The sequence below is a fragment of the Mastacembelus armatus genome, chromosome 8, assembly GCF_900324485.2.
Source record: "Mastacembelus armatus chromosome 8, fMasArm1.2, whole genome shotgun sequence".
NCBI lineage: Eukaryota > Metazoa > Chordata > Actinopteri > Synbranchiformes > Mastacembelidae > Mastacembelus > Mastacembelus armatus.
Genome location: NC_046640.1, coordinates 6326392 through 6351132, shown reverse-complemented (window position 1 = coordinate 6351132; position 24741 = coordinate 6326392). Strand labels below are relative to the sequence as shown.

Below are 24741 nucleotides of genomic sequence, written 5' to 3'. Positions count from 1 at the left end.
CTGTCACCAAGGAGGTAACCATCAAACTCTTCTATAAAAAGTAGAGCATGCAGTTTAAAGTTTTAACATACATATAGAGATATATGGATTATGGAACATAGAGAGGTTTATGTTAGTACTTCATTTACAGAGGGAGCCACCACAGGGATATGAGTCCCATCTATGCAGCCGATCACGCCTGGAAACCCTAAACGATACAAACTGATTTGTGTATAAAGTGTCAAAGCTACAGGCTGAATGTGCCAATTGTTGCTTGTAGTGATGCCTGAAATTTTGTAGAATTCCTCTTTGATAAGACGTGTGTGTCTGTGACTGGGGAAGACCACAAAGCTGTATGTCAGATGTTTGAGCGCAAAGGTCACATTTGCCTTTGAAATAGTTCAACATCACTGATGTTATAAAGGAAATGTCCACTTGCAAAAAAACACAGCTACTGGAAGAATTTGTTTGGATTTCAGAGTGTGTCCATGAGACGTCACATGTGATATGTAAGGGCTGAGGATATCACGAAGATAATGAAGTGAACTGGCAGAAAACTGGAATCAATCAGGAAAAGAAAAGATGTCTAGACTGAGGTTGATCTGTCAACACAGAATTCTGCAACGCAAAAAGGCACACCATGTCTCCTGCCTCTTCTTCAGTCTGAATACCAATTGGCTAAGAAACAACTCAGGGTTTATAAAACCTGCCAGTGAGCAGGTTTGGTTTGCAGTGTAAGTGACTACAGGAACTTACTCAGAGTCAATCAAATTGTTATTATTTTTACTTGTTGTTATGACCCTGGGTCATGATTAATGAGGTTTGTTGTGATTTGATTGTTGTTAGCTCTCTCTCCTCCCTGGTTCTTGGTGTGTGTGTATGTGTATGTATGTGAGAGAGAGAAAGGAGTGGGCGTGGAGTATAGGTGGATCCATGGGGTTGGCCCATTCAAACTGAATTGATGTTCCAGGATTGGTCCAGTCCTTCCTGGAAGACTAAGAAGCACCAACTGACTGCAGCTGGAGCATAAGACAGCATATAGGGGTAGGCAACTCCAAATTGCCCTTAGGCGTTATTGTGAGTCTCCATCTCTGGAGACTCCATTTCCATTCTCCATCTCTGCCACTCCCAATTCAGCACTCTTTGTGGTGAAACTCAGTCTTTGTAAGAAGCCTAACGATGTGTAGAACAAATGGTTAGTTTGAGAAATTGTAACCTTAGAGAAAGAACTTTGTGACTTTAATTGCACTGTAAATATTGAGCACCAGGTAGCATTTCTTTGTAGTGAGAAGCCCAGTTATTTTTATTTTCATTTTCTCCTGTTTTTGGTTAGGAGTTCAGGGTAGAATACCTGTCTTTTCGTTGTTTTTTGTTTGGTTAGGTAAGTTTAGGGTTGCGTTAGAGTTTTTGTTTGTTATTTTGGGTATTGGTTATTAGAAGAAATAATTATTGACTATTTTCGGCAAAATATAATTGCTACCTTTACTTGTATTTGGTGTGCTGCTGGACTGTGTTGAGAGTGGGAAAGCGTGGAGAAAGCTCACATCATGTTATGTCCAGGTTTCCCCTAGGCCAGGTGTGACATTTGTTATGTTGTGTTTTGTAATTCTTAAGCTTACTGCTGTAACACCTGAACTGGGATCAGTAAAGTGTTATCTTATCTTACTGGTGTTTAACTTTGTGGTTTACAGTGCAGGACAGATGCACTTCAGTCAGCTGAGTCAGTCACACTCAACCTGTTTAATCAGGGTTTATCAGGGTCTGTAGGTTTGTTATTTGGAAATATATCTCAAATCATCACTAGATGGTCACTGACATTAAGATAAAACTCAACAACATCACATAAGCTGATAAACTTCCTTCCTCAATATCAGAGGTTGAAACAATAAATCAGGTCTAACAGTGTTAGAATTGATATTTAATTGTGTTTACATCAGACACATTATTTAATTATATCAGGTACAATAGATCACAATATGTGCATCTTGGACATGGATGGTGCACCAATGTTTTCTCCACAGAAATCATGACACAGAAGTTATTCCCATCAGGGGTTGTGACTCTGTGACTTGGCACAAGTTTGAGAGTGGACGTCCTTTCTGACACAACAATCCAAAGTGGTCCCATCCAGGCCCAGCCCTGATTTGCTGCTGGTAGCAGGCACAAAAAAGGCAGTGTCCTTGATGGGATATAATCCATGTCAAACAATAAAACATATTCTGGTTCTTTCTGTAGCTAAGGAGGAGACAGAAATAATATAGAAAAATAAAGAGCTGTGTACTGTTTTCTGTCATGTGGAAGAAGCTCCAGTTATTCAGACAGGAAGGAGCATCATGATTTGTGTCTGCTCTGCTGAATCTGGACCTGGACCACTTGCCAGTTTGGAGGAGACAATGAATTCCCAAGTTTACCAAAATATGCTGCAGGATAATGAGAGAGTGGCTGTGCACAGGCTGAAGCTCAGAAGAAGCTGGATGATGCAGCTGGACGATGATGTGAAACATCAAAGTAAATCTACTACAGGATGTTTTCAGAGACACAGAATCTGCCTTGTGGAGTGGCCCAGTCAGAGCCCAGACCTCAGCCCAATAGAAATGTGTCTGAGCTGAAGCAGATCTATGAAGAAAGATAGTCCAAAATTTCCTTTGTGCAGACCTGATCTCCAACTACATGAAGCACTTACATGAGATTATTGCTGCCACAGATGGTTCAACCAGTTATTGAAACACTTTCTCACTTGCTCTTTGTATTATCACAAATGTTTGTTTGAGTTCTGTGACGCGTTTCATGTGTAATTTGAAGATTAAAATCAAGATTTGATTATGACAAAACACAAAACATTATAAAGTCTATGTTTAGACACAAATAAAAACAAAAAAATCTTGAATCACAAAAACTAAATGTTATTGTACACACACTCCAGTCTCATAGCATTGGGGGTTTTTATTTCCAACCCCAAAATCTACTGTACATGACTCAGCAGCAAACTAGTAATGGACATTCAAAGCAACACACAGGTTATTAAGAAACATTTCTAAGTGATGTTACCAAACCTGAATACTTTTCTAATTTTGTTGGACTGCTATTAATTTGAAAAGCCCAGTAACCAATTCCATTATGATGTTATTTACTACATTCATGTAAACACATAGATGGATTAAATATTGTTCACATATTGACAGGCCTCCATACAATCCCCTCAGACACTTCTGAAACCAAACCTCCAGCCTTTGTCTTACAGATTGTTCAAGTTCATTATATCGAACATATTTTAGCCTTAATGAACTCAAATGCAACAATCCCTACACATCCAATCACACCTCCGACTGCAGCTCCTACTATAACCAGCTCTTTTGCTCCTAATGGAATTACATCCCCAACAAAGTATGATGCTACAAACCCACCAGCTGCTCCCACCAATGCACAACTATATACAGCAAGTCTGATTTTCTGTTTGATTTTGTTTGAAATGTCAATATTTGCTTCATTCGTTCTGATTTCCTCTCTAGTTTCAGGACCTTTTGCTTCGCTCTGACACTTTTGGAGCATTTTATTGGTGTAATACTCTTCATTATTTTTTTTAACCATGTCCTTGATCAAATTCAGAAGGACTTTGACTTGAGATGAATCCCGGTCAGTATTTTCAATGGCAATGAGTCGCCCTCCACATTCAGAGACAAACTGCTCGAGCTGAGAGTGTCCGCTGATGAAGTCAGCTACGGTTTTACCATTATCATCCAGTTTACGTTTATGTGTGTAAACAACCAGAGCATATTTTCCTGCATTTTTGCCAAAGGTCTTCCAAATCAACTCTACCATGTTCTGTAATTGAGGTGTAAATTTTGACTTATCCAGCACAAACAAAAATGCATGAGGACCAGGTGAAGCAAGTGAAACACCTCTCTTGACTTCCTCCATCACCTCTTCATCTGTTTTCTTAGAATGACACAGACCTGGAGTGTCAACAACAACCACCTCTTGATTGTCGATCTCTACTTTTTCCTTATGACACTTCTCTGTATTAGAGCAGACACATAAGTGAGACTCAGAAGCAGGTTCCTTATAGTCCTTGGAGCTCCTCAGGATGGTTTTCATGAGTCCAGTCTTTCCAGCTCCAACCCTCCCAATAAGAACAATCCGAAGCTCTGTTGGAAAATATAAGAAACATCAGTGGTGGAAGAAATACAATGAATGCAGCAATAACACATTTGGACCATTTAGGTAAAAGTCCAACATTCAACATTTTACATAGTAAAAGTACAAAAATGTAAAAAAGACATGAAGATACACTTAAATTATTATGTTAGTCCATAAATTTACGTTGAAAAAGTTCAGTTGCATCAGATGAAAGCTTCAATATTTACTCATGGAAGTGTAACTAACATATAAAACTACATTTGGAATAGAAACAGACTTGCTTTTACTGAAACAGTTTCTTTAAAGAAACTTAGAAACAGTCTACACATGATTCCTTTTCAGTAGAGGTTATCTTATTATTTGTTAGTTGCATCAGGTGAAAGTGTAAAACAAATAAATAACGTGTCATGTTGCTCCATTACTGATGGACGTGTAAATAAGCAACTGATTCCAACCTGTTCACCATGTCAACTTAAAATGTGATGACATGTCAGTGTCCATTTAAGAAAAATGTTGCTTATGTTCAATCCAGTTCTAGAGAAGAGAAATGTTTGTATTTCAACGTTTTCCTATTGGTTTGTTTGAACTTTTGAAGGAATTCATTCCAGCTCTTTATGGACTTTGGGAAAATGAATGAGCAATAGTTTTTCACTTTTCCTGACTTCCTGTTAAGCCATGAAAAGGCCACCATACCAGTTTTTGATTACGCCGTTATTTGAGTAGGTTTTCACAGTGGATTAAGACTTTTACTAATTTAAACCCATCACTGTATTTTTTCTCCAGAGTTGGCTGGTCATCTCTCTCTATGTGCTGTCTGCTTCATTAAACACACAACTATAATGTGTAATATATAATTAGTGTAAAATGAGATTATTCTGTAGTGTTTTAGTTGATGTTTATTAGTTTGATTTCCATTCAGGGCCATGATTAAATTGGCGTCATTACATTTACTTCACATGAAGAATTGTAACAAATGATTTATTTAAAATAATGCACTTTCTCTTTTTTTAGTACCGTTCATTAGACTGAATAATCTTCCTCAACAAATGTATCTGAGGTTGTTTCCACTGAGAAAGTCATTGATCTAAGTGCTGCCTCTGACACATAGTAACAGTGGAAAGAGTGCTATAGTAGAATGGGCTCCAGGGCTCATTGTCACAACGCCAAGTCATATCTTCAGAACAGCAGTTATTGGTTTCTCAGTTGGTCATTATGTATGTTACCATCCTGAAAACAGAGTAACACCAGAGGATTCAGGTCCAGGCAGGACACAGACTCATCCAGGTCTTTCTTTCAACAGGTTAGATTCATATATTCTCTTATGTCACTGGTCTTGACATTTTTATTTATTTTAAAATGTTATTCTTTTGCTATTTTACTTTTTCATACTTTTTTGTTTTTTATGTAAAACAGTTTTCCTGTTTGATTTGAAATAACCTTAAAAATAATCTTGCTCTGCCTATTTGAAGGTTTTTGTTCTGTCATAATTTGTATTTACTTTATTTAACTAAATGACAAAAAAAGCATAGCTCAAAGTTTAGTTAGCACATAAAGTCAAGTCATTAGAACAAACATAATATTTGCAATATCATACCATATATTTATGTATTTATTTAATCAGGAGAACATCATTTACTCACCAGACAATTGTTCACTGGCCATCTTTGTCTTATGGAAGCAGCTCACCTTTGATGTCTTGTCAGCAGTGGATGTTTTCTTCTGACTATTTTAAGATCCATCTCACCCTTTTATATTGTAGCCTTCTCCTAGTTCCCTCCCCTGAAACACACGTCACCCATTCCAAGTCAAAAACTGACCACCCACAAACAGGAAATAAACATGTAGCTGCAAAGGTACTTTGCTGAGCAAAGACATACTATGTAGAGTATTTAGGCACAGCTATTTTATTATTCTTCTGATGAATCCTACAGGCAGGACAGCAGTAAATCATGGCTTGTGAACCTCATCTTATTCAGAGTTTGTGTGTATTGAAATATAATGAAATAAAAGCATCTTCAAATTAAAGTGCAGCAGAAAATTACACAGAGAAAATACAAACAAACATTCTATTACAGAGAAACGAGCAATGATGTTTATTTTTCTTTTCTCTAAACATATTTAACATTATGCTATTATTGATATGCTTCCTACTTTCTGTATGGGTTCATGGGATTACAAATAAATAAATAAAAATAAAACTACCCATAATTCACTTGTCCACAGAATAATATACATAAAAATAAATAATGCAAAAGTCCTTTTCTCCAACACTGTTGAATGGAGCAGAACCAGCTATACTGTTGATATTTTTCTCATTGCTATAAAACATTGCTGTGGGAAATGTTGTCTGCTATAAATTGCTTGTCCTGCTGCCTTTACTCTCCAGCCCTGGATCAGTGGTGGAAAATGGAAAAAAAATAGGATTTTCCACAAATAGTTCATTCTTGTCAAAACATGGGACCTCTACATTTCTCACATTACAACTCATCTGCTGACAGGTGGGATAATGATTAGGGTGTATTATACAAGTAGGGGACCTTTTTTTTCTTTTTATTAACATGTCCATCATTGCAGAATGTTTTCAATATATTTCGGCCAATTCAATACATGTTGTATACAGAAATGGACATACAATACATCCTCATGTCAGAGGATTTTTACGTCAAGTTAAATATTTTTTGTTTTTAACTTTTCCCTGTTATCTGCTTGGTGCCTTTTAAATCTCTGCATCTAAGCAGGTAGCCTTGTGTGTTTTTTTCCCTCCGATGCCTGCAATGATTGTCACACATTTGGTTTTGTTTACAACATATGGTTCACTTGCAAAAAGTGCAATCTGAAAGCAAACTAAACCAAAAAAAAAAAACAAAGAAAAACTCTGTATTGTGTATCCAGGGTTAATACACCCTAAATATTACACTAAAGTTACTTAAACTTAATTCCCTTATTAGTCCCACAACAGGGAAACTTCTTCACCCAAGTGCACACACAAACACACACACCCAGAGCAGTGAGCAGCCAACGCTCACCAACAACTCCTGCCAGACTAGAGACTCAAACCCATGACTTTCAGGTTACAGGTCTGACTCCCTATCCATTAGGCCGCAACTGGCCCCTTGAATAATGAAGCTTCACTTCAGCAATGCTCTTTTCTCTACTAAGCTGCACCCTTATTTTTCTTATACTCTGAAGGCCTAAACTCTTACAAATATAGTTTTTAGCTAACTTGACTTCATTTTGTCTAGCCAGGGAAAGCATAAGATAATATGATATTAACTTGCTTTGAGTTATGTGGTTAAGTACGATGGCTGGGGAAAAGTTGTAGCTGTGGGAAAGATCTTAACAAATTAATGTTGGTTACATATTATAACCCAAGACTCTTATCCTGCTCCTGGTAGACTTCACAAAAAGGATGGAAATGGCTGTAGTGAACACATTGTTCCAGAAAAGGGAGGAGCATAGGGTGACATATAAGAGTGCAGGCAGGAGCACACAAGTTGATTACATCTTGTGCAGATGTTCCAACCTGAAAGAGATCAGTGACTGCAAAGTAGTGGCTGGGGAGAGTGTAGCCAGACAGCATAGGATGGTGGTGTGTAGGATGACTCTGGTGGGGAGGAAGATGAAGAGGACAAGGGCAGAGCAGAGGACCAAGTGGTGGAAGTTGCAAAAGGAAGAGTGTTGTGTGGCTTTCAGGGAGGAGCTGAAACAGGCTCTGGGAGGTCAGGAGGTTCTTCCAGATGACTGGACAGCTACAGCTAAAGTGATCAGGGAGACAGGTAGGAGGGTACTGGTGTGTCATCTGGAAAGAGGAAAGCAGATAAGGAGACTTGGTGGTGGAATGAGGAAGTTCAGGAGTGTGTTAAGAGGAAAAGATTAGCTAAGGAGAAGTGGGACACTGAGAGGACAGAAGAGAACAGACAGGAGTACAGGGAGATACAGCATAAGGTGAAGGTAGAGGTGGCAAAGGCCAAACAAAGGGCATATGAGGATTTGTATGATAGGTTGGACACTAATGAGGGAGAGGTGGATTTGTACAGGTTGGTGAGGCAGAGAGACAGAGATGGGAAGGATGTGCAGCAGGTTAGGGTGATCAAGGACAGGGATGGAAATGTGTTGACAGGTGCCACAAGTGTGATGGAAAGATGGAAGGAATACTTTGAAGAGTTGATGAATGAGGAAAATGTTAGAGAGCACAGAGTAGAAGAGGTGACTGTTGTGGAGCAGGAAGTAGCAAAGATCAGTAAGGATGAAGAGTGGAAAGGCAGTTGGTCCTGACGACATACCTGTGGAGGTATGGAAGTGTTTAGGAGAGGTGGCACTAGAGTTTTTGACTGGGCTACTTAACAAGATCTTGGAGAGTGAGAGGATGCCTGAGGAATGGAGGAGAAGTGTACTGGTGCCCATCTTTAAGAACAAGGGAGACGTGCAGAGTTGTGGAAATTACAGAGGAATAAAGCTGATGAGTCACACAATGAAGTTATGGGAAAGAGTAGTGGAGGCTAGGCTGAGGTCAGGAGTGAGCATTTGTGAGCAGCAGTATGGTTTCATGCCAAGAAAGAGAACCACAGATGCAATATTTGCTTTGAGAATGCTGATGGAGAAGTACTGAGAAGTCCAGAATTAGCTGCATTGTGTCTTTGTAGATTTGGAAAAAGCATATGACAGGGTGCCGAGAGAGGAGCTGTGGTTTTGTATGAGGAAGTCTGGAGTGGCAGAGAAGTATGTTCGATTGGTGCAGGACATGTATGAGAGCTGTAAGACAGTGGTGAGCTGTGCTGTAGGGGTGACAGAGGAGGTCAAGGTGGAGGTGAGACTGCACCAAGGATTCTTGTTTGCTGTGGTGATGGACTGGCTGACAGATGAGGTTAGACAGGAATCTCCGTGGACCATGATGTTTGCAGATGACATTGTCATCTGTAGTGAGAGCAGGGAGCAGGTGGAGGAAAATCTAGAGAGGTGGAGGTTTGCTCTGGAAAGGAGAGGAATGAAGGTTAGCCACAGTAAAGCAGATTACATGTGTGTAAATGAGAGGGACTCAAGTAGAACAGTGAGGTTACAGGGAGTAGAGGTGAAGAAGGTGGAGGATTTTAAGTACCTAGGGTCAACAGTCCAGAGCAACAGAGAGTGTGAAAAAGAAGTGAAGAGACGTGTGCAAGCAGGTTGGAACGGGTGGAGGAAAGTGTCAGGTGTGATGTGTGACAAAAGAGTGTCAGCAAGAATGAAAGGAAAGGTGGACAAGACAGTGGTGAGACCAGCAATGTTGTCTGGTTTAGAGACAGTGGCACTGAGACAAAGACAGGAGGCAGAGCTGGAGGTAGCAGAGCTGAAGATGTTGAGGTTCTCTCTGGGAGGGACGAGGATGGATAGGATCAGGAATGAGGACATCAGAGGGACAGCTCATGTTAGATGTTTTGGAGAAAAAGCCAGGGAAGCCAGATTGAGATGGTTTGGACATGTTCAGAGGAGGGACAGTGAATACATTGGTAAAAGGATGCTGAGGTTAGAGCTGCCAGGAAGGAGGCCTAGAGGAAGACCAAAGAGGAGGTTCTTGGATGTAATAAAGGAGGACATGAGGATAGTTGGTGTGGGTGAGGAGGATACAGAGGACAGGGTTAAATGGAGGCAGATGATTCGCTGTGGGACCCCTGAAGGGAGCAGCCCAAAGGAAAAGAAGAAGCCTCTTATACTGCTCCTTATGTTATGCACTGAAGAGAAAATTGTCTACCGACCACCCGAGGTGGACCCCCCAGGGTCAAGTGGATCAAAGTGATTGCCAGAATTGCTCCACGACTCACTGGGCCCAACAACCCAGGGGGACAAACCAAAACACTAAAGCATGACCCAAACCAGGTGGGACACATGTGTACCCACATAACCAGAGAGCCAGGCCCTTACAGCAAAGGCTGAGATCAGCTGGGCTCATGCCAGAGCCTCCACAAAGAGTGGAGAGCTGAGTGCACTTCCTCACTCTCATATCTTGGTCATGCCCTGGCAGCACCCAGGACAGTGACTGAAAAAGGAGTAATGCGCACATCTGCAAATACCAGGAGGCCACCATGTGATGTTCTGTGGAGGAGAGTCTACGGAGAAAACTGTCCTTTTGAGGAGTGTGCACTTAGGAGAAACAAGGAGAAACCTGACTGCAGGTATTAAAAGAGCCAAGGTTAATTATTATGGTCTTGAGATCACTTCTCCACATGGAGCATGTGGGCTGGCATTAAAATCGTCACTTACTATAACAGAAAATACATTAAATGCCCCAGGGAACCATTTCTTCTTCTCAACACTTTTTATGCTCACCTTGAGGACTCTATCCCCAATCCAATCACTAGACTCCTTATGACACCTGGTGAACACACACCTCTTTTCCTACTCTATACAATGAATTAGTCTCTCTTCAGATGAGATGAAATTCCAGGGGGGCGGGCCAATGGACGCAGAATAGACCAATAACAGAAACGAATGATATGATGTGTGTGGTAGAGTAGAGACACTAATGAGTGTTGTCGTTTTTGTCATAAAAACATGAGAATACATGGTTTTATCACAAGTTCTGTGCATATTTTTGAACAGAGTAAACAGCAAAAGCCAGTTGTAGAAAGATTTGCAGACTTGGGACTGACATTGAGGCTTGTTTAAATCTGATCGGACGACTGGAACATAAAGCCCACCTCATTGCACATAAATGGCTGTGTTTGGCCCGACTCATTTGAGGTCGGAGGAAAAGACTCTATGACATGGGTACCAGACGACAGCAGACATAGGAGCAGGGCTGCCAGTATCATGAAGGACTCCTCCCATCCTGCCCATGGACTGTCTGTTCCCCTCCCCTCAGGTGGGAGGCTGTGCAGCATCAAAACCTGTGGACATTCTCAGTTGTCCAGGTGAAGATATCTAGAGGTTGAGTCATGACAACTGGACTTGTAGTTTTTAGGTCAAAACATTTCACTACTCATCCGATTAGCTTCATCAGTATAAGAGAAAGCTGGTATGGAAACTACAATTTATCATTCAGGTTGGTTTCACTCCACCCCTAGGCCCATAGGCTCATTAGGTGAGCTATGTCAATCAGGTGAGAGTCCTTAGACCCACACTTCTGAGTTGGTTTCACTTCACACCTGATCTGAATAGGCTTGTTAGGTGAACAAAGGAAGTGAGCTCAGGTGAGGGTTGTTAGGATCTAATGGTCGACTCATGTGACCCCTCTGACTCACCAACTGCCTGCAGAGTGTGTCCTCCCTGGGAAACATTTGATTTGTTCCTTAATTTCCTGAGAACAGATGAAAAGGCAGCCTGGTAGATTGAAGACAGATTATGTCTGAGCCCTCCACCCCTGTTAAGGGAGGGTTTTACCACTCACACATACAGTGGTAAATACATACATACATACATATTTTCAGTTTTTCTTTTTTAATAAATTTGCAAAAATTTCTACATTTCTGTTTTTTTCTGTCAAGATGGGGTGCTGAGTGTACATTAATGAGAAATAAAATGAACTTTATTGATTTTGGCAAATGGCTGCAATGACACAAAGAGTAAAAAATTTAAAGGGGTCTGAATACTTTCCGTACCCACTGTATATAGCTTCCCTGACTCTCTCAAACAACTCATCTTCTCTGTCCAAAATATGTAGATGCAGCATCAGAACCAGGACTACCAGGTTGAAGATGAGCTTCTTTCCAGAAGCTGTTGGACACATTAACTCTGTCATTTACCAGTCTGTTACATTGAATTGTCACTTTAACAGACTTAATGTGTATTGTTCTACTTCAGAGACTTTCCTGTGCAGTAGTCATACACTAAGAAATTTTTTTATTTCATTCATTTTTTAATCATCATACCTGCACTGAAACTATTTAACACTTTTTAAACTGCACTGCTTTATATTTGCTATGCTGCTAAATTCTCAGGCTCTGTCTGTGTCTGTGTATATGACTGGGTATCTGTATGTGAGTACTATATGAGCAAATACTCTATTTTCAGTTTTTTATTAGTATTCATGTGTAAGTGCTGTATTTATCTTTTTTAAGCAGTTGTTTTATTGCTGGTTTATACAGGACCTCAGTGCTCAGTTTGGGTCCGCTCCACATGGATCACTTGTTTTTCAGTGACAGTAAAATCCCTTGTTAGTCAGTGTCACTGTGGTTCTGATGAGAAAAGATTCCTCAGGTAAATAAAGCTCAGTCAAATGATGAAGTAGTTGTTTACTCGTTTAGGTAAACTGATGTCAGAAATAATTCAACTCAATTCAATTTTATTTGTATAGCGCTAAATCACAAAACAAATCATCTCAAGGCACTTTACAAAAAAAAAAAAGAAACAAAAACAAAAAAAAACAAATCCCTTATGAGCAAGCACTTGGCGACAGTGGAGAGGAAAAACTCCCTTTAACGGAAGAAAAAACTTCCAGCAGAACCAGGCTCAGTTTGGGCGGCCATCTGCCTCGACCGGTTGGGGTGAGTGGATAGAGCAGAGAGAAAAGAACAGCAACAATAAACAACAAATAGACACTGCAGGTTGGTGGGACCAGTAACTGCACATCAGCGATATACAGCTCCAGGACCAGGGACACCTGCAGAAGGTACAGAGAGAGAGAGAGAGAGAGGGAGAGAGCACAAACTAGGGGAGAGAGAGAGCACAAGGTTAGTGACATTCAATGGTGGAATATACATGTGAGGGGGGAGGAGAGGAAGAGAGGGAAGGGAAGGACAGGGGAGGGTTAGGGTAGGGGGGCTCAGTGCACTGATGGTCCTCAGGCAGTCTAGTCCTATAGCAGCATAACTAAGGGATAGTTCAGGGTTACCTGAAGCCAGCCCTAACTATACGCTTTGTCAAAGAGGAAGGTTTTAAGTCCAGCCTTAAAAGTACAGAGAGTGTCTGCCTCCTGAACCCAGGCTGGGAGCTGGTTCCACAGGAGAGGAGCTTGGTAGCTAAAGGCTCTGCCTCCCATTCTGCTTTTGGAAACTCAACACAAGTAGACCTGCACTCTGAGAGCAAAGTGCTCTATTGGGATAATATGGTACTATGAGGTCATTAAAGTATGAAGGAACTTGATCATGAAGGGATTTGTATGTGAGAAGAAGGATTTTAAATTCTATTCTGTATTTTACAGGGAGCCAATGAAGAGAAGTGTCAGCGTGTCCGTTTATTGGAAATTAGCAGAGGAAAAATTCTTTTGGTTCACACACAAGTTCTATTTCATCCTTCCTGACCGCCAGAGGGCGGTGCTGCAAGCACTGAATGTTCCCTTCGTGCATGCGCAGCTCAAGTAATTATTATCAGTCACGTGTGACCCCGGATGACCCCCAGAGGTGATATATTCCGGCGTCATCTGAGGCTCTTTTCCTCTTCTCTTCTCGTGCGCAATTCACATGGTGGGCCAATTGCTAGCCAGCAGCACACTCCTTACCAGTTGCTGGGCGCTCCGTGACCCCATTGGTCGGAGAAGCGGGATTCCGCCCTCCAGGGGCTGCGACTCTGGATTCAGGGATTTCACGCTGTAACATTACCCAGGAGGTAATAAGGTCATGGTGCCTTCCTCACAGGGAAGACCGTCTGTCCCAGCGGGGAGGGAGGATCTGGCACCTCAAAAGTCCTCAATGTCTCCAGCTGTGGGTTTGGCCGTTGGAGGGTCCGAACTGCAGCAGACAGTTCTATCAAGCCCTGTCTGACAGACCATCCTGAACGCGAGGGCACTGTCCACTCGCCAGCAGTATGAGAACAGGTGGAAGCTGTTCTCACAGTGGTGTGTTGAGCGTTCGGAGAATCCGGTATCTTGCCCAGCGGCCACAATCCTGGACTTCCTTCAGTCCCTCCTGGAGGGGGGCCATTCCCCCTCTACCCTAAAGGTTTACGTGGCTGCAATATCATGGCACCATACTTGGGTGGGCCACAGTACAGTGGGACGTCATAGCCTGGTGTCTCTTTTTCTGAGTGGGGCCCGGCGGTTGTACCCACCAACGCGGCCACGTGCCCCGGCATGGGACCTGCCTCTGGTGCTGGAGGCCATTTGTGGGCCCCCTTTCGAGTCGTTGTTACAGGCAGAACTGAAGTGGGTATCGCGTAAAACTGCATTTTTGCTGGCCATTACCTCTGCAAAACGCATCGGTTAGCTGCATGCCCTGTCAGTCAGTGACACGTGCCTGAGATGGAGTCCAGACGACTCAGGCGTTACACTTTGGCCGAACACAGCCTTCTTCCCGAAGGTACTGTCTTGTTTGCACTGCAACCAACCCATAAGGCTTGCACGGTTTGAACCCCCACCGGAATCAGGAGGGGACAGGCTGAGATTGTTGTGCCCAGTACGCACGCTGAGGGCATACATTGCAGCTACAGTGGCATTAACGTCTGACCAGCTGTTCTTGTGCTATGAGGGTACTAAGAGGGGTCGCACTCTTTCTAAGCAACGCCTCTCCCACTGGATTGTCGATGTCATTTCACATGCCTACAAGGCAGGCAATCACTCCCCGCCACTGAGCGTAAAGGGTCACTCCACTAGAGGTGTCGCAACATCATGGGCGGCCTTGAGAGGTGTACCCTTGGACGATATATGAGCTGCGACTTCATGGTCATCATGCAGCACATTTTCCAGGTTCTATAGGCTGAATGTGGTAACCCCTCAGCCACTGGATGTGGCCTTGGGGTCTTCTCTGTGAGGTGGATACTAAGGATTCTTCGTGACTTCGCTGATATACTGTAAGTCATTCAGTGCTTGCAGCACCACCCTCTGGCAGTCAGGATGAAATAGAACGAAAGTTACGTTTACGTACGTTTACGAGAGTTACGTATGTAACTGCGGTTCTATGAATCCTAAATGACCGCCAGAGCTCTCTTGTCCCTCAGAATCCTTGTGTTCCCGCGAGAAGATTCTGTAGGAGCCTCGGATGACGCTGGAATATATCACCTCTGGGGGTCATCCGGGGTCACACGTGACTTTGTTGATATAATTACTCGAGCTGCGCATGCACGAAGGGAACATTCAGTGCTTGCAGCACCGCCCTCTGGCAGTCATTCAGGATTCATAGAACCGCAGTTAACTCTCATAACTCTTGTTTTAATTGAAATTCCAAACTCTTGTACAAGGACCCCTTCCCCTTCAGTTAGCTGCAACCAACTTCGCATGAAAGAGATGCAAAACAAAGGAAAAATATGACATTATATGTCAGCCAAGAGTCGCATCTTATTGGTTAACTACAGGTGGGGGAAATCGTGGTTTTGGACTTGACTCCCCTTTGTTTCATGCTCAGGCTCAGTCCTGGCCTATTGGCACTTTTCTCCTCCAATCCCTGGGGGCCAGCTCCCTGTTGTGAGAACTAGGAAGTTAGAAGCTTTAGTCTTATCTGTCCCTCCCTTAGTTGGAGATATTCATCACTAAGCAGTGTCGAGATGCAGTCTCTTCTTTGCCTCCAGCTTTCAGTGTCTAATTACTCAGAGTCACAACACATTCTTAACCTGCTATTCATATCTACATCTACATAGGTATATTAGTATGCAATATTAGTGTGAGCGTAAGCGGTGTGTTCCTTCTGCAGAAACCTATCTTTTCAATACCTTGTGTGTCTCTTCACACCGTGGAGACTGTGCTTTTAACCTTTCTTTAGTATGTCAGATCTGCATAACTCTTTGCAACAATGTGTGGATAAACAATATTGAACAAACTAAATAGGATGTAACTGTTAATATTTTTCCCAAGAGAAGCCAATATAGGAGAAATATGATCTCTCTTGCTAGTTCCTGTCAGGACTCTGGCTGTGGCATTCTGGATTAACTGGAGGCTTTTTATGGAGATACTGGGACATCCAGATAGTAATGAGTTACAGTAATCTAGCCTTGAGGTAACAAATGCATGGACTAGTTTTTCTGCATCATTTTGAGACAGGATGTTCCTAATTTGGACAATGTTGCGCAGGTGAAAGAATGCAGTTCTAGAGATTTGTCTAGTAAATAATAAACATCATACACATGAAATTAGACAGACTGAAGTTTATTCATATGATGTAATATAGATAGCATACCAGGGAGTAAGAAATGGACCTGGAGGTTTAAATCAGCTCCTCAAAATCATTTAAGTGAAACACAAACCAAATCACACAGGTAGACTACAATAAACATATATGAAGAAGTAAACAAAGATTCAGAATACATGTGGATAATACTACAAAGATATACTATATGTGTAAATCACAAATTTTGAATGAATCAGTAACTCTGAGTTGACATATTCTCACAACACATAACAGTATAAATGTAAACTACAGCAGGATTTTATTATAGGCTGCATTTTTCACTAATCAAATATACTCTAATGCACCTTAAAATGTCTAAAATCTCTTAACTATGATACTGAAAAAAACATTTTTTTAAAAATTAAACACTGAATGTATATTTATAGCAATAATTCAAACCTCCCACTTAAACTTTTCTCAGAAAGTAAATTTTGATTTTTCATGAAGTTGGTACATGGATCATTCTGGGCTGAATGAAACACTGTCACAAAGTGACCAAATTAAAAGACCAAGTGTTCAACCAAAGAGTTTAGATTTAAATTATTCCTATTTAGACAAAATGGAGCTATTTACTAGAGTCACCAATCAACCTGACATATATGTTTTTGGACTGTGGGAGGAAACCAGAGTACCTGGAGAAAACCCACACAAGCACAGGGAGAACATGCAAACTCCACACAGAAAGGCCCCTGATGGGTTTCAAACCAGGAACCTTCTTGCTATGAGGCAATGGTGCTGACTCTGAGATTTATTTAGTTAATTATTTTAGTAGACGACTTTGGAATAAAATAACTAAGTCATGCTCTAGTCATGCAAATTCATTATTAGCTGCTCCAGTTTGCAGAGTATTGATTGAATTGACAGCTAAGACTGTGTTTACTTTGATGCTGTAGAAAACTTAAAACCCTGATGACTTTGCAAGGAACATATACTGCATGATTTTTAAGAAGCAGGTATAGATCATGGATGGAAGGATGGATTTAGATGAGCTGATTTTCATGTGTCACATGTTTAGCACTCTGACTATTAAGAGTTAGCTTTAATGCAGTTGTATGCCACACTTTCCAAAACATCAAAAAAATGTTTTAAAGCAGGCACTTCATTAGATAGAAAATGAGATATGAAATCCACCAGCTTTGTAGACGTGTTTACATCGGGTCTTTTCATTGCTTTCTCAAAGACATCTTTACTTTTGTTAATCAATTCACTCCTGCAATATTTTGGTTTTTTGGCAACCGTTATGATCATCTTCAACAGGTCCTTAATTTGTTGTTGTTCTCCTTTCAGTTGTGCATTTTGATAATTTATCTTAAATAGACAGAAGTTTTGGGCAAACTCTTTGAGAGGTTCTTTGCTCTGGAGAAACGTTTTAGCATCGGCCTCACTGATTGATTGATCTGCATGAGTGACCACAGCGATGGTGTAAGCTGCTGCATCGGGGTAAACCTTTTTGAAGATTTCCAGTGCTTTACGATCTTCATATGTGAACTGGTCATACTTCAGAACCAACAGGATCACATGAGGACCGGGATAAACTGACATGACGATATGTAGGATATCTTTCATCATCTCTTTCTCATCTGTTTCGGTGCGAAACAAACCTGGGGTATCAACAATGGCCAGAGTTTGTCCATCAAACTCTTTTTTCTCAATCGCGCATACATTTGTCACAGATGAAGCAGCCTGGTCAGTTTGAAAACAGTTTGTCCCAAGGATGGCATTTCCTAATGTACTTCTCCCATGATCAGTCCGTCCCCAGAGCAGAATCCTCAGCTCAGGTTTCTCTGACTCTGTTGAAGAATTTTACACAGACATTAGTGATATTACAAAGAGCTGTATCATCCATGATCACACATACATACACTTCACTAGTTTGAAACTAAAGAGCACAATTCAAAGCCTGTCAGCAGCGATGGAAGAAATGTTGAGATTTTTTACTTAAATATAAATATCTGTGTAATTATACTCTGTTATAAATTTTAAGTAAAAGTACAAAAGTATAAACAGCTAAATATACATAAAGTACCAAAAGTAAAAGTACTCATCTCACATGAATGCATCTGATATTATTGGATCACATTCATTGATACTTTATTGTGTTCATCAGTTTAAAGTTGCAGCTGGTAAAGGTGAAGCTGATGTTACTTAACATTTATTCTTATAGTCTGACTCTGACACTCTGAGACTCCAATAATGGGACATAAATAAATGCAAAGAAATATTAAAACAGGTAGTAACCACTTAGGGTACAGGCAAATTTTAGAAGCACAATAAATAAATGGTTCAAAAGTAACAGGATAAACACCAGAAAGTTCATATGCAAAATAACAAACAGCAGCTTGAACAAGCAGTTTTCTGATCTCCAGCCTCAGGTACCAGAACTGGTCCAGTTATGGTTTCATATAGCAAAATGAGAAGAAAACATATGGCACCTAAAAACTAACTGACTTGTCCCCCACTCAGTGAAGAGAAAGTCCAGAACAGGGCTGAATTGTTTTCACAAGTAGGTTTGTAGTTGTATTTAAGACTGAAATGTTTTAATCTCCATTGCTGCCAGTGAATTTGATAACATAGAAAGTAGAGATGAGCTAAAATGTCTCCTGCACCTGCTGCTTCGAATAAATTATCCATCTGCCTGCCCCCTGTTGGTCTATCTGCTTGTTGATACCACGTCCTGTCATTACTGTCATTAGTGCTGTAGGTGTTTCCATTTAAAATAGAAAGTTCTGTGGACTTGTCATACATCCTGCTCCATGATACTTCAGACATCTTGTATCCTTCTCTATTGCTTAGAGCACTCTGGGAACCTCTTTGCAGTTCATTTGAGAAAAACAAGCATGGAATACTGTATAAAGCATTTGTGCTTTTGCTGTACGTAAACTGTCCTTTCTGAGCTTTTCTCCTCCATTGGCAGCTTTTGTGAACTGCAAATATTCTGAAAATTGTTTCCCTTGTGAATCTACTGGCATCTCCTTCAACATATATGCAACTTTTGTTGCTAACTTTCTGACGATTATCTCACTTTCAATGTCTGTCAATGTGTCTGGCCATACAACTGGGTCATCGGTTTTGTAATCTGTGTTCTCATCTCTCTCATCACCAAACTCTCTACATTGCCTTTCGTCAGCTAGACTTCTGTTGTCTTGACTGTACTGCCTAATTCCATCTTCAGTGTCACTGCTTCTGTCCTTGACCTGATCTTCCTGCCCTGCACTTCTCTCCAATGTGAAACCATCAGAAGGTCCTGGGTCTGGACAAGGCAACATGTTTCAACATACTAATAAAATAAGTCTGTCAATCTTAGACTGTAAATTAGGAGAAATACACCATATACATTACATTAGTAACTTACAAATCTTTGCACACATATCACACCACTTACATGATAGAAGTGTAATAAATTTAAACAACAATAAAGCATGTTTTCTAAAGCTGACCTTTTTTTCCAGGCTTCTTAGTCACCTCCTCTCCCTGTTTCTCTGCTTTACCAGGGGCCTCAGTGGTTGTTTCTGACACAGAATGGAGAGTTTATATGTAAAGGGATAGCTTATACAAGAACAAAGAAAATGTATGTACTGTATGTATATATGTATGTATTATTATTATTATTATTATTCACCAAGTGAATTATAAGTTTCACACACAAACACTCAACTCAGAAAAATCAGTTCTATTCGTGAATGAATCATTCAGACTAGTTTTATCAGTGAGTTTCTCCAATTCATTGAAATGAACAAACTCAAACGATTCACTCACAAATCAGATTATTATTACAACTTATTTCCTAAACTCAGTCGTGATGATTAAAGTAGATTTACATGATTACAGTGTAAATGAAAACTGTTCCAATGCTGCTGAAACATTGAATATACATCACTAGAGCAGTTTTATTGTTGCTTGGTGATTTTCATCTTGTTATGAACGCTGCTCCATTACTATTGTTCGACTGCATGGAAACATTGTTACACCTTACAGTGGATAAACATCGGGGCGAGTAACATAAAGACTAGAGCTTCAGAATCATAACATAAAACAGGGAACAATAAATCACCCTTAAATAAAAATGGGTAACTAGCTGTCTTCCCCATCTCACTCTCTCCTCTTTTTCATGTTTCCTCTATTGGTATCCTGATTTTGGCTGTACCATCTCTTAAGCTTCAATGCATAAATTTCTTTTTAGATTTTGTCTTGCAATCTACCTGAATGAAGTGCAAAGTTCAGAACCTGTGAAGTGCTGCGTTTCTCAATAACCTGCAAACGTCTTAAGAAGACGCACATGCTCTTGGTACAGAGGACCAGGCTTTCATTATAATGTGTGTCCTAATAGATTATTGTGTGAAGAGGCAATTTAAATACCCATACCCCAAAGTATGGGGTTGTGCTGGGCCCCCTGTGTGACCAGGGCCCTTGGAATCGTCTTTGGTACTTAGTACATTTGTACTAGAGATGCGCCGATGAACTAAAATGCCTCCCGCACCTGCTGCTTCAAATAAATCATCCATCTGCCTGCACCTATAATTTTCTCTGATATAATTTTCTGCACCAGACCCAAGAAAATGCATTTAAACACATTCGTATTTTAGAGAAATGTAGTTAATATTTGCATCATTAATGACTGATCTCATCCACCCGCAATTAATCAGACTGCATTTTTTATTACTCGACCCACCTGACCTGCAGATTATCAGCCATCTATACATCACTAGTTTGTACTAAACTCTGTCATCAAATATTAAACTTGGTATTGTTTGGTATCAGAGCTGAATGAATTGTTGCTCTGCTGGTTTAAATTAGGGCAAACATAGACTTACCATTGGGGTTGTCCATCTTTGACTTGTAAAAGTAGCTGAGAGGTGATGTCCTGTAGCTGTTGGTGAGTTGATGTTCAATACTTTGTCAATCCATATTTATATTATAAGGTTTGTGAAGGGCCCTCCCCTTAAAACACATGTCATTTGTGACCTAGTCACTTTGACTAGTCACAGATCAGAGATTAAAATGTAGTCAAGTATCAGCCAATCAGGGGCCACACAGAAGTGATTTAAAAAGTACATTTTATGTTGTGATTGACCAATAGTTTACTACATATTACAGCTGCAACCCGCGGCTCCGGAGCCGCATGCGGCTCTTTTGTCTCTCTGCTGCGGCTCCCTACGGCCTTGGAAAATAAACAACGAGTATTTAATTAAAATGTATTTTAGTTTAGTTAGTTTTTAAAATGTAATTCCAAATTAGAAAATTATGGTGATCTTGTAAAATCTAAATAAAACATGATAAAAAAATTCGCTCTTAATATTCGTCACAACCGCCAATGTGCGACAGCTGCCTGCGCGCGATCTCTGTCATTTTTAGACCCCAGGTAAACCAACTATGGAGAACTCTAAGAAAAGAAAAGTGTCTGAAGAAAACAACGTTTAATGCTACGTGGGCACATTCATTTGCTTTCACCGCTGACGAGACTGGTTTACCAGTCTGCTTAATATGTGATGAGAAACTGGCAAACAACAAAAAGTCTAATGTTGCAAGACATTTCCAGAATAAACACACAGCCTTTGCTCAAAAATATCCCGATGGAGATGAGAGAAAAAAGCCGTTTCAGAACTGATGAGGAAGGTTGATATGAGCAAAAAAAATGTAAGAAGTGGATGAAGTCTGCAAATTCAACCACATCCGCTAGTTTTGTGGCCGCTCATGAAATGTCCAGGCACGGGAAACCGTTCACAGACGGAGAATATTTAAAAGACATAGAATAAAGGCAAGAAACGTGTTATCCTGTGTTATTTTATTTTAGATTTCAAAAGGGTTTTGCGGCTCGCGGTGTTTTCTTTTCTGTGGAAAATGGGTCCAAATGGCTCTTTGAGTGTTTAAGGTTGCCGACCCTTGCCCTAAACTAATACGGATTAGTTATGTTGGGGATTCATTTGTCACCTCTGAATGTTCAGCATCCTTTCAGCAATCTGGTGGATGGACATGACTTGTTATGTGTAGCAACATCCCCTAAGAGAAAATGGCAAATGAAATGTAGGGAGGATTGACCTGTCGGGCCCCGTTGAGCTCCCAGCACAGAACAAGATGATTCTCTCAGCTCAAATTATGAGAGATACGCAGCTGTTTGACAGCTGGACATGTTGTCAGGAACAGGTGCACAATGCTTCAAACTAACCAGTTTGTAAAAAGCACCACAGTTTAAGGTAAGATGAAGATTCTGCATCATACATGGTGGCAAGATACAATTGTATAAGTGGAAACCAGTGGCGGACTTAGCAATGTAGGGGCCCAAGGTGAACTTATCCCTGTGTCATTTTGGCGCAAAACAATTTGTCTCAAAACAAAAACTTGCTCATATTCTTAAGTAATAATAATAATTATTAAGTATTAAGAGTTTAACAGTTTGTTTTAATCAATCAGAATATACTGGGTTTGGGTTTTACAAAACAATGTGGTTCATCCACTGCCAAAATCCCCCACATGGACTGGTTCATACTAGTTTTTAAACGTATGAGCTTCTTGACAACGGTTTCTGCATAAAACACACAGCCTGCCATAGGGGGCCCCCACTAGTGGTCCAAGTCATTACACTGCAAAGACTGCTGCTGTCACTGATATACATGGCCTTTGCCGCATTACCTTCCCTCCTGCTCCTGCCACCTGCTCCTTATCTGGACCTTGATTTATTTTGGAAATTGGACAGAAAATGAAGCAAATTTATCCTTCAGGTACAGAAAAGAGAAAAAAAGGTATTGAAAATAGATAATTAAAGAATAATAAACATTGGATACTAATATGAACTATTTTATCTTTTTAAATTGCCCGGTTTTACAGATGAGGCTTAAGCTATAGTCCCAGTCTAAAATGCATTATTGAGCTGCCTTATCTAAAAGCATCTTGCACTGGCATATCTTAAATTAAGTCAGTACCATTGTTTTGTGTCAAGATGCACACTGGTAATGTTTTGTCTAAGGCATGTTTATAAAAGTTATTAATATAACTCCTGTCTGTGAAACTGGGCCTTACTTAAACCTAAAGAAAACACTCTGTGCTCTTTGAAACTTTAATGAAGGATGAATACAAGACATCTGAATGCAAAATGGATTTGTCGCATGAATTTTAGTGAAGAATGTGATTAGAAAAGGTGAAAGGTTCTCACTCCATGTTGTGAAGGTTTAAAATATGAACAGTATGTAAAAGTTAAACAAAACAATACAATAAGTAAATAATGTCATTTAAACTTGGAATTCTTTTAGTTTACTCTTAAAACTATTTTCTGCTCACACAAATTGTAAAAGGCAAAATTTCACTTCGAGCTGTTCTTAAATATTTTGGTGGTGGTGGTTGTGGAGAAAATAATTGTGGGCGATCATGTTAAGATCAAATGTACAGATCAGATGTGTCAAATGTGTTAGATTGTGTACAGTTTCTGGTTTGCGATGGCAAAACTCCACAAAATGATCCAGTTTAGGGCCCCCACATGTCCAGGGCCGGCCCTGAATTCAGTAAAAGGTCGTCTTCAGAATCCATTTGAAAGAAGAACTTTGGTGGAGAAATTACAGGTTAAAGAGCTTGGTCCAGATCAACCCGACATCATAATCAAACAAGCTACTAAAAAAGGTTAAACGTATGTGAAGAGGTTTCACTCGTAACTGGTACAGCAGAAAAGCTTGGCGAGCTAACTCACTTTCCAGAACAGGAGGGACAGACACAGCATGGACTGTGACAGGAATTAGGGACGTTAACATTTATCTGAGAAAAATAATAAAAAAGAAACATGAATGTACAAGAGCACAGAGCACAGTGGGCATCCAGCTTAAAACAGGAACCAGTGCTGCATGCAATACCCAGCCTGACATCCGCTCACAATGTGCAACCTCAACCAAATATAGCTGTTTGCTGTGTGTACCTCGTGTGGTTTACACAAAGTGGTAAAAAGTTTCCAGTAGATTTTAAACTTGAACTTAAACCCTCAATTCAATAGAAACTTTTAACCACAATATCTGATCAGTTTAAACTTTTCTATTCAACTGTTTTCTTCTTTCATATCAGTAGATTTTCAGAGATTTTTACTCAGCGTATCAACTTAATATCCTTAAGATGTAAAGAATGTGAACCTCATCACTTTAATTCCACCTCTTTCAACAAGTCATTTACTAAAAGAGATTTAGATCAGAGTTCTGATACAGTGGGTACGGAAAGTATTCAGACCCCTTTAAATTTTTCACTCTTTGTGTCATTGCAGCCATTTGCCATAATCAAAAAAGTTCATTTTATTTCTCAATGTACACTCAGCACCCCATCTTGACAGAAAAAAACAGAAATGTAGAAATTTTTGCAAATTTATTAAAAAAGAAAAACTGAAATATCACATGGTCATAAGTATTCAGACCCTGTGCTCAGTATTGAGTAGAAGCACCCTTTTGAGCTAGTACAGCCATGAGTCTTCTTGGGAATGATGCAACAAGTTTTTCACACCTGGATTTGGGGATCCTCTGCCATTCTTCCTTGCAGATCCTCTCCAGTTCTGTCAGGTTGGATGGTGAACGTTGGTGGACAGCCATTTTCAGGTCTCTCCAGAGATGCTCAATTGGGTTTAGGTCAGGGCTCTGGCTGGGCCAGTCAAGAACGG

At 40.4% G+C, this 24741-nt stretch overlaps 2 protein-coding genes across 5 annotated transcripts in view; both read right to left on the bottom strand.

The window, feature by feature from the left end:
* Positions 1 to 1882: 1882 nt before the first annotated feature.
* The window catches only part of LOC113140853 (GTPase IMAP family member 9-like), a 38103-nt gene continuing 15244 nt past the window's right edge, over positions 1883 to 24741 (bottom strand). For all 4 annotated transcript variants that reach the window (XM_026324914.1, XM_026324915.1, XM_026324913.1 and 1 more), the window contains 2 exons: positions 5757 to 5895; positions 1883 to 4124 (listed from right to left, as the gene is read on the bottom strand). In XM_026324914.1, coding sequence (XP_026180699.1) covers positions 3235 to 4124; positions 5757 to 5778 — 912 coding nt within the window. In that variant the 5' untranslated portion in view covers positions 5779 to 5895 and the 3' untranslated portion in view covers positions 1883 to 3234. The remainder of the gene's footprint in view (positions 4125 to 5756; positions 5896 to 24741) is intronic.
* On the bottom strand, positions 16124 to 24310 carry LOC113140854 (GTPase IMAP family member 4-like). Its single transcript, XM_026324917.1, has 3 exons — positions 20933 to 24310; positions 19559 to 19630; positions 16124 to 17911 (listed from the first exon to the last, which is right to left on the bottom strand). The coding sequence occupies exons 1-3, from the start codon at positions 20946 to 20948 to the stop codon at positions 17148 to 17150; spliced, it is 852 nt and encodes a 283-aa protein (XP_026180702.1). The 5' UTR covers positions 20949 to 24310; the 3' UTR covers positions 16124 to 17147.